The following is a 12,882-nucleotide window of genomic DNA, read 5'->3' on the forward strand; positions in this document are numbered from 1 at the left end:
GCGTGTGTGTGTGGTTGTGTTCACTACAGTAAACTACTGTGTTATGTTTTATTCAGTGGGGTTTAGTGGGACCTCCGCCCAACCCTGGAGCGGCTGAGTTACCTCAGCCTTCGATAAAACCCACCTCATAAATGGCGCCCGAGCAGGGACCCAGCTCTGCAGGCGCATGTGCAAAAGCATCAACAAGCACCAACCCTGTCGGAGCGGGTTCACCGAACACACCACAACAAATAACATACCGACGAGCGAAAATAACACCACGACGCTGAACGTGGGCTCTCTGGGCTGGATATACCTACTGAAGAAAGAGAGATTAGTGGAGGAGTGCAGACAACACCAGTTACCAGTTGAGGGGAACACAGTCGCTGAGTTACGGAGTACTTTAAGCCACTTCATCAGAACCAAGCGACGTAGAAAATCAACCGAAAACCTCCTAAAAGAACACGAAATGGAGATCACCGCTGAAGAAGCCAGGGTAGCAAAGCCATCACCCGAAGCCACCCCAGGCATAAAACTGGGCGAATCATTCTTACAGTTCGGAGGAGCGAAACCGGCAGCTCCCCAGCGAGACAGGTTAAGTAACGCTGAAGTAATGAGCACTGTCCATCGTTGGGGCGTACACTATTCCGGCGGCGATGCCCTACACGACTTCCTGGAGCGGATTGAGGAACTGGCCGAATGCTACCAAATCCTGCCAGACCAACTGCTCCCAACCCTCCCCGAGATCTTACGCGACAAAGCACTCCACCTGGGCTAGATTCCGCGCCGAGGCAGAAAGATACTTCCTGCCTAAACGACACATAAACCAGTTAGAAGATACCATTCGCAAGCGATCGAGGAGCTCATGGAGCTTACCGATGAGTATGAGCTGCTTAGAAACGAAGAATCCAGACAAAATAGACAAAGGGCACACAACCTTTCCACTGCTGCAAGAAGCGTGGGCATCAGCGTTACCATTGTCACAACCCACGGCGGCTGTTCTACTCCCGTTGCGGACAAGGCGGAACTTTCTTCAGGAATTGTCCATGCCCCAAATCAACCATTACAGCGCCACCCATCACCCAAGCTACTACATTGCAATCCGAACGGCGGAATATCGACGGTCGCTTCTACGCCGACGTAACCATCGAAGGCTTACACGTACGAGCACTAATGGACACAGGAGCCACTCTGACGTACGTGGACGACAGCATGCGCGCCCACTTAGAACGACTCAACATCCGACCGCAGCCTAATAAGCAGAACATCCAACTTGCGGATCAGACATGCGTTGCCAGTACGCCCACCTACCCCGTCAGAATCAAGTATAACGAGCGAACCTAGCCGAACGAATAATACTAGGAATGGTCTTCCTGTCAAAACGAGGCATTGTTGTAACCTTAGATGGCCAGCCACTAAATCCCGATACGTCACCGAAACCTACACCCACGATGTGTTGCCTAACAGAACGGGCTCATCTGGATGAGGAACCGAACCAGGAACTAACCCACTCCTTAGACTACCCCAAGATGCTGTTTTCCAAAATCACCGGCCCAATCACCACAGCCAAGCATGTCATTACACTGCGACACAACCTACCGGAGTTGTACTATTACCCGTCGGCCAAAGTTACTCAGATGCAAACAGCTAAGGTAGCATCACGCAAAAGAGCGAGAAAGAATCTCCAACCAACACCACCTGACGAACCTCGGCCAATATTACCATGGCGACCTCCTTTCGAAGCAGTCCCATGGCCACCCAACAAGCCACGTATCCGGAGCGTGAAAATGGAGCCACCTTTAGCATTACCACACCCAGACCAATGGGAACCGCTGTTCACGATCACTACACGCCCTGCCGAAACTCGCGATATAACCAGCCCACCAGCCGACAGCAACAACAAAGAGATCACCATGGTAAAACCCGTACTAGACCGTGCAGTACACATCGAGGAGACAACACCGGAAGATCCATTCCGAAACCTGCGCCTACAATGACCATACAACAACTTACGCAAATGGCGAATCCGCTGGCACAGACGCGAACTCTATGTCCTCCGCATGGACGCAGACCACGCCCTGGTCAGGAACCGCGAGCAAATCCGTGTGATAGAATTTGAAGATCGAGAAGGAAGTTACACAATACGACCCACCAAAATTGTAAAAACACCCCACGGAACTGGAAGATTAACATCCCATCATATATATGCCATACGCACTTATAAAACGCATGAAATGAACAACTTATTTTTTGCTTTCTGAATTTTCTACCTTTAAGTGAAATGTAATTTCATACCTGAAAGAGGAAAACTAGGTGTAACTATAAGTAACCTTACAAGTACAAAACAAATATTTATAAATATTAGTCTCGAGAATAGTATTTATTTTAAGTAAATTTTTTTGGTTATTTTATGTAAAAAATGTTTTTCTTTCTCACCTTACAAAAATATATATCTACAATAAAAGTCACTAAACACACACACCGGCCGAGCCTCCACACTTCGTGTGAATGTTTTACCATTACCGCCTCACAATGCCAAGCCACCACGATTGAATACATACTGCTCCGCCTCCACAGGTAGGCACGGGGCGCATCGAGACGGCTTAGCCCCCCTCCCCCCCTGCCTGCGGGAGGGGCCGACAATTTGCAGGAAACATACTAACGATCAGCTTCCGTAGGTCAACTTCCGTAGCTTTCCTTCTGTGACTATTTCGGACCGCCAGCATCAACTACCGCCTCTAGGCCACGACTAAAGTGAAGATCCGCCGCCGACTGTCACCGAGGACCATAAATTGTGCCAGTGCTATCCAGGGCTGTCGCTACCTTCAAGGACGAGCACATCTTCACGATCACTGGGCCGCCAATAGCATCGCCGCCCCTAGGCCAGACCACTACCGAAGAGCCGCTACGTGCCATCTGTAAGAACCGCCCACATCCTCGTCATCCAGGGCCGTAGTCATCGCCATTACTCATCAGGACCGGAGTTGTCCTCTTCGTCAAAAATCCGGGCCGCTAACGCTATCTCCGCCCACGGGCCGTCATCCCCCGTCACGAGCATCAGAAACCTCAGGTACGCCCAGCACCCATCGCTCAGGGCTGGTGCCCCCGTCGTAACCAAAAAGAGGCCCGTTAGCATAACCAGGGCCGCCGAGACTGTTATCACGGCGGGAGGTCGCTACTGCCCTCGTCACTATTTGGGCCACCGTCAACAACACCGCAGGGCCGTAACCACTACTACAAAGGGGCTGCTACTGCCGCCGCAACCAGCTCTCATTGGCTGCAGCACCAGTACTGTGGGCGTTTACCATTCTTACGCTCGCTACCGCTCTCACGGTTGTCATCATTGATCACCGAACCGTCACCGCTCTCACCGTCACCGTTACCGTCACTAGCCCCCGGACAGCCCCCGCCCACTGAACCACGACGCCGACCGCCGACCAGTTAGTCTCTCTCCCTCTCCGTACCTCCCTCTCTCTTCTTGGACGTCAAGGTGCCGGTATTCTGGCCAAACAGCCGCGTGTGTGTGTGGTTGTGTTCACTACAGTAAACTACTGTGTTTTATTTTATTCAGTGGGGGTTAGTGGGACCTCCGCCCAACCCTGGAGCGGCTGAGTTACCTCAGCCTTCGATAAAACCCACCTCATAACAGGTTATATATGAAAATTAAAGATAATTTTCTGTTTTATTTTAATAAAGTATTCAAATGTATTACTAATTAGTAATTTTTTTGTTTAAAATATTTTTTTTTTTATAAAAAAGGTATTTTTTCCTTTGAATGTGTTTTTTCTAAAAATTTTATATACGAAGTATACAAATATGCAAATCAGAAGAAAGGGGATTTAATCGTCTTTAAAATGATCCCAATATTTAAAAAAGACGTTAGTAATTTTGTTGTTTACAATATTTTGTTTATAAAAATAAAGCTATTTTTTCATTTAAATGTGTTTTTTTTTCTAAAATTTTTATATACGAAGTATACAAATATGCATATCGAAAGATAGGGGTTTAATCACCTTTACGACGATATAAATTCCACCCTTATAGCACCTGTAATATAAGTCTGCAGTTATATACATTTAAATAAGAGCAAAAGGGGGACTACGTCTATATTTTTTGGTTTTTAGTTATTTAAATGCAATAATTAGATATAATTTTTTACCAAAGGTCCTATTTTGAACTTCAAAGGCCCATATCTCGATTTCGGAGGCTAACTTCGTAAAACGGAGAAATCACTTTTTTACCTATGACTCAATCTCTTAAAAAAATTGGTTTGGTCCAATACCCAGAAAAAAAGTTGATTTTGCCGTACAGTGTTATCATATTAAAAAAAGCGCACATCCCTCCTTCTTATTAACTCTTTTGGACACTTAAAAATTTGATTCCTTTTTTTAATTTCATTCATTGCTTTTAACTGCTTTTAAATCACAATATTTACAATGCGGCTTCAGTAAATAAGCTCTGTGCAAATAACATCTGCCATTTGTTTTGATTTACACTTTAAATACGGGTAAAGTAATAATTCTAGTATGCGAGTTAAATTTCTATTAATTGATACAAATTTGTTAATATGAGTGACAATGCGTGATTGTGTGATTCGACCTACTCACGCTCACGCATGAGTATACTAGAGTTCATTCTTTGATGCTAAAGGCAAAAATTAGCGCTTTGTTTTGCACAAAAGCGTGAACGGTGTTAATTAATATTGTCAGTGCGAAAGGTTAAACTTACGAAAATTAAATGAAAATATGCAATGCCGAAACAAAGTTAAAAAAGTAAAATTTTATTTATTTTATTTTCTTCTCTTGCACAGCCGTTTTCAGTTGAATTAATGATCAGCTCTGTCTGCTGATTGACATAAAATCTCGTACTTTGCATTTAAGTCTGATCTTCGGCTGTGTGTGTATGCGAAACTAAAAGTGCGAAATGGTGCCATATGTTTTTTGTAAAAAAACCTGTCGAACATTTCGAATTTCCGCCTTTTCGCTCAAACGCACACAGTTTTGCCTTAAAGAATGAACTCTAGTTATGTAAAATTTTCTCTCACGCACTGTCACTGCTTCTTTAGTCCGTAGCAAATACCCACAAAAACTTATTGATCGCATTTTTTCAGAAAACGCACGCATTGCTCGTTTACTGGAAGGACGCCATAATAAAATATATATAAAATAGCTAAGCACGCAGAAATGGCTCCAAATTTTTATTGGGCCGTATGAATAAAAACTAAGCAATTGCTTTTTCTTAAAANAGCTCGTTTACTGGAAGGACGCCATAATAAAATATATATAAAATAGCTAAGCACGCAGAAATGGCTCCAACTTTTTATTGGGCCGTATGAATAAAAACTAAGCAATTGCTTTTTCTTAAAATTGCATACCTTTTACTTAAATTTTGTTTGAATAAATTGAGTAAAAGATCTGAAACTTTAAGAAAAAGCAGTTGCTTATTTTTATTCATACGGCCCATTATTTAAAAAAAACTTATGTATTAATTGTGCTCGGAATCTTATTATCTTTATTCTANTTATTTAAAAAAACTTATGTATTAATTGTGCTCGGAATCTTATTATCTTTATTCTAAAATCTAACACATTTTTTCTCGCATTTTTGAGTTATGATTTTTTACTAGCAATAGAAAAAATTTGTTTAAACTACTTACGTTGGATGGCGTTTAAATAAAAACATGATGAAACGGGTTGCCTCAGGAGTGACTTCACTATAAAGATTCTCAAATCTGTACCGCGCAAACGATATATTCTGCTTTGTATCGTATTCATCAATGCCTCGGAATGGGCTCTTTCCAGAAAGCAAAAGGTACGTCAACACTCCAACAGACCAGATATCGCTTTGTGGAAATATCGGTTCTTCATTAACCATCTCTGGGGATTGGAAGTCAAGCATGCAACTTGCAGCAACTTTTGCTCCTAATTTACTAACTCGCTTGGCTGATCCAAAGTCAACTAGCTTAATTTGTACTGAACGCACAGAAGCCATAACAATATTGTCAGGTTGAATATTTAGGTGACAGTAACTTCTCCAATGTAGATATTGAAGGGCGTCCAAAAGTTGAGTTATTACTGTAGCCACCATATGTTCCGTATACTGGTGACGACTACTAAAGTAGGTTAACACGTCTGCACCCTGTAGTTTTTCCATCACAAATATTGCTAATGGTACGTTGATTGGCTTATATGCTGCGAATAGTGCTACAATTCGCTCATGCCTTAATGTTCTGAAATTCTCAAATTCTTCTATTACTGAAGCTTCAGTTTCCTCATTCAAATCAAAAATTTTTGCAACGATTATTGCATTGGTGGATTTTTGAACGCCTTTTACTATTGTGCTGAATTGTCCTCTATGTATTTCTGAAATAAAACTATACTTTTCGTTTACGCTAGAATCAGTGATCCAATTCGGTGGTTCGCATTCACAGTGGTAATCTGTATGGACACGCTCCTCTTCTGGTACGATTTCTTGACCACTTTCTGTTAGCTTCTGCAAATGTTCCATTGCCTTTGATATATGTATTTTGGGTGAATCTAAGGATGTTGTTTCAGCTGTCAACGGGATGCCCATTTCACTCCAACCGATACGATTTCTAGATGATAATCTAAAGTGGTATTTGGTGTGAGGCTGTAGGTCATGCACAAGATAAAACTCGTGATCAATATTATCTGCAATGGTTGTCCAAATGTCTGAGCTAAATTCTTTATATTGCAAACAGTAGCATAAAACTGCTGAATGCCCATCATCTTTTGGTTGTTTCCATCTGAGAAGGATCTCTGTTCCACTTACAGCAGATACTTCTGGAGAATCGGGCGCATCGGGCAACGTAGCTACAACTAAGCGGCATCTTGAAACCGTTTGTCCAAGTGAGTTTCTAGCAACTGCCTTATATATTCCTATATCAGTATGAACAGCAGGATCGAAGCGTAAAATAGATCTCCCATCCTCGTCAGCGACTATTTTTATTCTGTTGGATTCATTGAGAACCATGTCGTTTTTAAACCATTGAATACATGGCTTTGGATCACCAACAGCAAAGCAATGAATGTGTGCAGGCTGGTATTCAATGAGTGCAAGCGTTTGTGGCTTCTCTCTAAAAAACGGAAGGCATCCTTCTCTTTGACTTTCAATGAGAGCTTCTGCTTCAGTGTATTCGTCTAGTCGGGGACCTAATTCCGTACGAAGTCTGCGAATACTGAACGAATCGTTGGAACTGTACATATTTATCCGACTACGAACCCGCTCGTCGTCTATCTCTTCGTCCATTATATCAGTAAAGCGACGACGTTCTCGGATGATTGGTAACTGCAATGACAGACAAAAAACAGCTCAAAATTATATACATATGCTTATGTAATTAAAAAACACAAAATAGGGATGTCGGAAAACATCGATACATCGAAAATGTCGATGGTGTATAAATAGTCGATGTATCGATGTTCCGTTAGAAACAAATTAGCTCNTGGAAAACATCGATACATCGAAAATGTCGATGTTTTGCTTCGATGCATCGAAAATTTTCCACTCGGTGTATAAATAGTCGATGTATCGATGTTCCGTTAGAAACAAATTAGCTCAGTTACAGTAATTTATTTCAAATTTTGTACAGTTTTGTTAATAACATATTTTGTTGTAAAACTTTATTCGAAAAATCCTATGCAAATCGATGTATCGATGTATGCTCTTCGATGCATCGAAAATTTTCCACTCGGTGTATAAATAGTCGATGTATCGATGTTCCGTTAGAAACAAATTAGCTCAGTTACAGTAATTTATTTCAAATTTTGTACAGTTTTGTTAATAACATATTTTGTTGTAAAACTTTATCCGAAAAATCCTATGCAAATCGATGTATGCTCTTCGATGCATCGAAAAATATCGATATACATTTCGATNTCGAAAAATCCTATGCAAATCGATGTATCGATGTATGCTCTTCGATGCATCGAAAAATATCGATATACATTTCGATGCATCAAATCAAAGAAAAACATCGATGTAACATCGTAGGGAAAAACTCTAATACAAATCAATAATAATAGCAATAGCCCCAATCTATCTAAACGAATTGCAAAATTAACTTCTTTCTGAAAAGTAAAAAAAAATAATATTAAACGAATAGCTACAAAGAAATAGTAAATGTATGTACAAGAGAGTAATTCATTACCACGCTTTTTTTACACATTTTGTTTATTGTGGTGCCAAGCAGTAATAAAGCTCCAGGAAACCACACTCATTTTGTGGAGTAATTAACGAAAGATAACAAAAAAAAAATGTTGAATTATGGTATGAACACCGCTATTAAAGTTAAGGTGTTTTTCTTAATTAAAGATTGTTTCGAATTTTTTTACTGTTAATTTGCTACTGAAAATTTAGAATCAACATACACTTAATTTTTTCCGATTGGCAGTTATTTGACAAAACATTGGCAACCGCCAAAATAACGTAAGCGACATTTTTTTTAATTTATTTTTTTTGATGCAGAAATATTCCTAGAGCATCTAGAAGCATTTCTGCATCAAAACAAAAATTTTGAAAAAAATGTCGCTTACGTTATTTTGGCGGTTAGGGCTCGATATGAAAAAGTAAAAAAAAAATATAGACAATCGTTAATTAAACAAAAACGTAAACTTAAATGTAAAAGTAATGTCAAAAATTAAAAAAATGCGTGTTTAGCATTGCAGTCGTGCAGACGTGTTTTTAATTTGCTCTCGCGATCTATTAAGTTCATCGCTAATTACAATGTTTAACTGCGCTAAGTGCAATACTCAATGCACGGCTGATACCGATATTGCTTGTGGTGTTTGCAAGAAATCATTTCATATCAAATGTGTTAAACTTAATACCAAGTGCTTATCACTGATCAAAAGCTGGAAAAACGTAGTATACAAATGTGACTTTTTCATCAACTTTTAATGAAGCTTTTACGAGCTTAAATCAGCTAAGTACACAATCTAACTGTTCCTGTAATCTGGCTGCTGATTCCAACAACGTTTCTGATTTCTCGACCAAAGTTCTAACGCGAGCAGGGTCTAAAGTCATTGACACTAACCGTGAAATCGTTGTTGATAAAACAACACCAGTGCAGTGTTATCACTCCAGAAACCAAGTTAGTGGTAGATTATTAATAAAAACAGTGGTAGATCTCTTAAAAAGTGTGGTAGAATATTTGTAAACTTTTTATTCGCCGAATTACTTTGTAGTAACCATATATGTAATACTTCTATATTGCTAGTACAATATGATCGCAATGTGTTTTCAATTTGAAATGAAAGAATGAAGCGCCATATCAAAACAGGGACGGTTCAGGGAATTAAACAAGCAAGCAAACGTTTTACGGTCTCATGTTTTCTTTAAGCCGCATACATATCCTAGCCCTAACTGCGAAAATAACGTAAGCGATTTTTTTTTTAAATTTAATGCACAAATGTTCTTTGAGCATCTTCGCCTTTTCATTGCCCATTTCTCTTTTCGCGTTGGATACTAAAATAAAGGCAAACGGTGAGAAAATTTTGTGTCCGTTCATTAAAATGTCACACTTTTATACAGCAGAAAACGCACATTATCTGCCCCTTGAAGCTTTGTCATGGGAGATGGGTACCCCGAAAATCAGGTGGTTGGTTAAAACGATAATATTATGGAATGCGTGGGCTGGACAAGGAAAATAAGGCAAAGACCTACCCTTTTACAGGGTTTAGTGTAACATCAAACACAGTTTGCACTGTGAAAGGGCAACATTTTTTGGTAGAAACGAAATCACCGTAAACATATCACAATTTAAACGCATTGAAAATTCATGGCATTCGTTCATCTTTTGTTTTCTGTGGAAATGTATTACCACGAAAATCGACTCGTGTAAATGCAGCTTTAGACTGGTTTACACTATGTCATACAACATTATTATATGTCAACAAATTTTGGCAACATATTTTGACACAACTTTATCTCCTTTTCCCATACCTTTCCCGAGTAGATTATGGACCAACAGCAGAGAGATAGCCAATTTAACAGCACATGTATACGACTAAAAACCTATTCTGGTCTAAGTCAATCGATAAACCGTTTTTTACTTCCATTTTAAAACGTGTTTTCACTTATTTGTCGACAAATGCCACTGAATTTGACTTAGTGAAAACCATCATATATCCTTCATGTAGAAATTTTGAAATGCTTGCCAGCACCTTCAGCTCTTGAACTAACACGATATGATTTCGGGGAATTAGGTTAATAATTGTATTTCAGTAAAATTGTGGTAGATTTTTTAAATACGCGGTAGTTGTAGAAGTGAAAAATTACCCATTGTCGTTAGAGAGTGATAAGAATTACCTGCAGTACGGGGGAGCGACCACAGGACTGATGAATCGGTGGCTACCTGATAAATTCCGTCAATTACCGACCGACTACTTGCAGTGTATTTCATCGATTANAGGTAGTTGTAGAAGTGAAAAATTACCCAAAATGTGGTAGATCTACCACAGTTGTGGTAAAGTGGCAGCACTGCACCATTGTCGTTAGAGAGTGATAAGAATTACCTGCAGTACGGGGGAGCGACCACAGGACTGATGAATCGGTGGCTACCTGATAAACTCCGTCAATTACCGACCGACTACTTGCAGTGTATTTCATCGATTACTTTTACAAGGCAATGTCCTAGGCGGTAGTCACCATCGGCTCTCTCTGCACTACCGGGAGTTACTAAATTAGTCACTTGCGTGATTTATGCGCGCCCTCTGTCGTAGTTTTTCGCTATTCTGCTTCCGACTGGTTCGACTCTGCACTACCATGTGCACCACCGCGGGTTAATAGAGTAGCTACTTACCTAGGAGTCGGTGCACTAGCGGTTCAAAAGTAGCGATTGACTCCAGCAGTACTGGAGGGTGTTAACAATACTTTGGATACAAATACAACACCATTCATATGCTGATGATGTTAATATTTCGGCTGATAATGTTAATAATGCTAATCAGTGATCGGACTTCTACCACATTGTGGTATATCTGCCACTTTTTGAGCATCTACCACATCTACCACTCAAGGTCTGAAATCTATCACATATTCCCGGTTTTGCGAAGTTTTATTTTTGCTCGACATAATTTTCTTAATTTTAGGAGCAAAAATTGTCCAACACTAAATATATATGGTAACAAGAATGATATAATACAAGATTCCGCATTGCCGGCGACGATGAAATTTCTTAAGTAAGAGTAAACNACGATGAAATTTCTTAAGAGTAAACAAAGCCAAATAGGAGGATAAAATAAACTGTAAAATAGTAAATTTTCTCAGTAATAAATTTTTCGACAGAATACGTGGTTTTATTGTGTTAAATTGGAAAATATATGATTTATAAAAAGAATAAATAGCGAAAATGTTAAAAAAAGGGGTTTTTTGTGAAAGTGTTAGCAAATTTAAGTGCATCTAAAGTTTCTGAGGCGTTGTTTACTTTTACTTGAGATTTGTCAAAATCGTCAAATCCCATATAGCTGTTTCTGTCGTGATGTGATAAAAAGAAAAGCTGGCAGCACTCCACAAGGCTGCAGAAATTTCTTAAAATATGTTCGAAAAATATCTTGATATGGAAGGAACTGCTTTACACTGCCAAGGAAAAAAATTGCCTAAACTCAACGCAATTTTTAGCAACTTCAATCTTGCACTTTATTATACTAAAATTAAATTTATTTTATTTAAAAATGCACAATATTGTTGCGATTTATTAATGAAAGAAGTATGCAAATATTTGTTTACTTAATTAATTTAAATAATTCCAATAAGTTGAAAGGTACTTGGCTTTGGTGCTTTGACTGCCTGTCAAATTTCTCGCTCACATGCTTATAACAGGCAATCGATAAGAAGTCGATAAAGCGACTGGCCGTAAATTTTTACCACGCAGTCGAGAAAACTGCCCTAAGATACCTTATTCTCTGGATTTTGTTGCTGGCTTTTCCAAACGAACCAAATGCCTTCCGGTATTCGTAGTTATCTTCTCAGTGCATTTGATTAGTTTCTTTTTCTTTATTTGGCTAACGAAGATATTTTAATAATACACGGAGACCTTGTGATATTGCAGCTAGTAATAATAGAGTCCGACCGGGTCCAATTTTTTTTTCAGGTACCGATGCCGATGCCGATTAATCGGCTTATAGGGAAAGAATCTTCCGATGCCGATTCCATAAAAAATTACAAATAAATGTACTAATTCATAAAATCAGTTAATTGAACGGAGTTAACAAAACAAAAGAAAACAAATAATTGAATTAATTGGCTTGTTATGCAACATTACATGCACATGTATGGTGTAAAAATATATGTATGTACCTACATAAATATATCATGTCATCATCATATTTCTTATATGGTGCTAAGCAAGAAATATTTAGGAACATAAAATTTTAATTCGTTTTGCACTAAACTATTTTGCACTCGATGCATAAGAGCTTATATGCTAGATATGTATGGAAATTAGGGTGGTCCAAAAATGCATGTGAAAAAGTAAAGTCAGAATTTTTTGCTCTTACCCCCTAGGATTGTTCTATATATGTCCCTATATTTTATTTTGAAATCAAAAAATATTTAGAGTTCGCTCAAAACGCTCAAAGATTTCCATGTGTTTTTATATGTGGAAAAAATAACTTTTCGTAGAAATAATATAGAATTCTTAAGAATCAATATTTTTCTACCGGAAATCTCTGTTTATCTGCAGGATATTCCCAATAATAATACCCAATTTCTTATTAAACCATTTTTTCATCGCAACTATGATTTATAGGTCCGCTAAAAACCCACAAAAACGCCGAAAAATGCAATGAGCGGACCAAAAAAAATCGTTCGTATTTAAAAATGGTTCAATAAACAATTGGGTATTATTACTGAAAGTCTCCTGAAAAGAACCAGAGTTTTCCGA

At 39.0% G+C, this 12,882-nt stretch overlaps 1 protein-coding gene across 1 annotated transcript in view; it reads right to left on the reverse strand.

Moving 5' to 3' along the window:
* Obsc (Obscurin) overlaps positions 1–12,882 on the reverse strand; it is a gene marked incomplete at its 5' end in the record, with an annotated part of 198,231 nt that overhangs the window by 36,298 nt on the left and 149,051 nt on the right. The window contains one exon of the mRNA XM_017613775.1: positions 5,635–7,286. Within this exon, the coding sequence (XP_017469264.1) occupies positions 5,635–7,286 (1,652 nt within the window). The remainder of the gene's footprint in view (positions 1–5,634; positions 7,287–12,882) is intronic.

The sequence above is a fragment of the Rhagoletis zephyria genome, unplaced genomic scaffold, assembly GCF_001687245.7.
Source record: "Rhagoletis zephyria isolate East Lansing unplaced genomic scaffold, Rhagoletis_zephyria_1.1 Rzeph_scaffold_00715, whole genome shotgun sequence".
NCBI lineage: Eukaryota > Metazoa > Arthropoda > Insecta > Diptera > Tephritidae > Rhagoletis > Rhagoletis zephyria.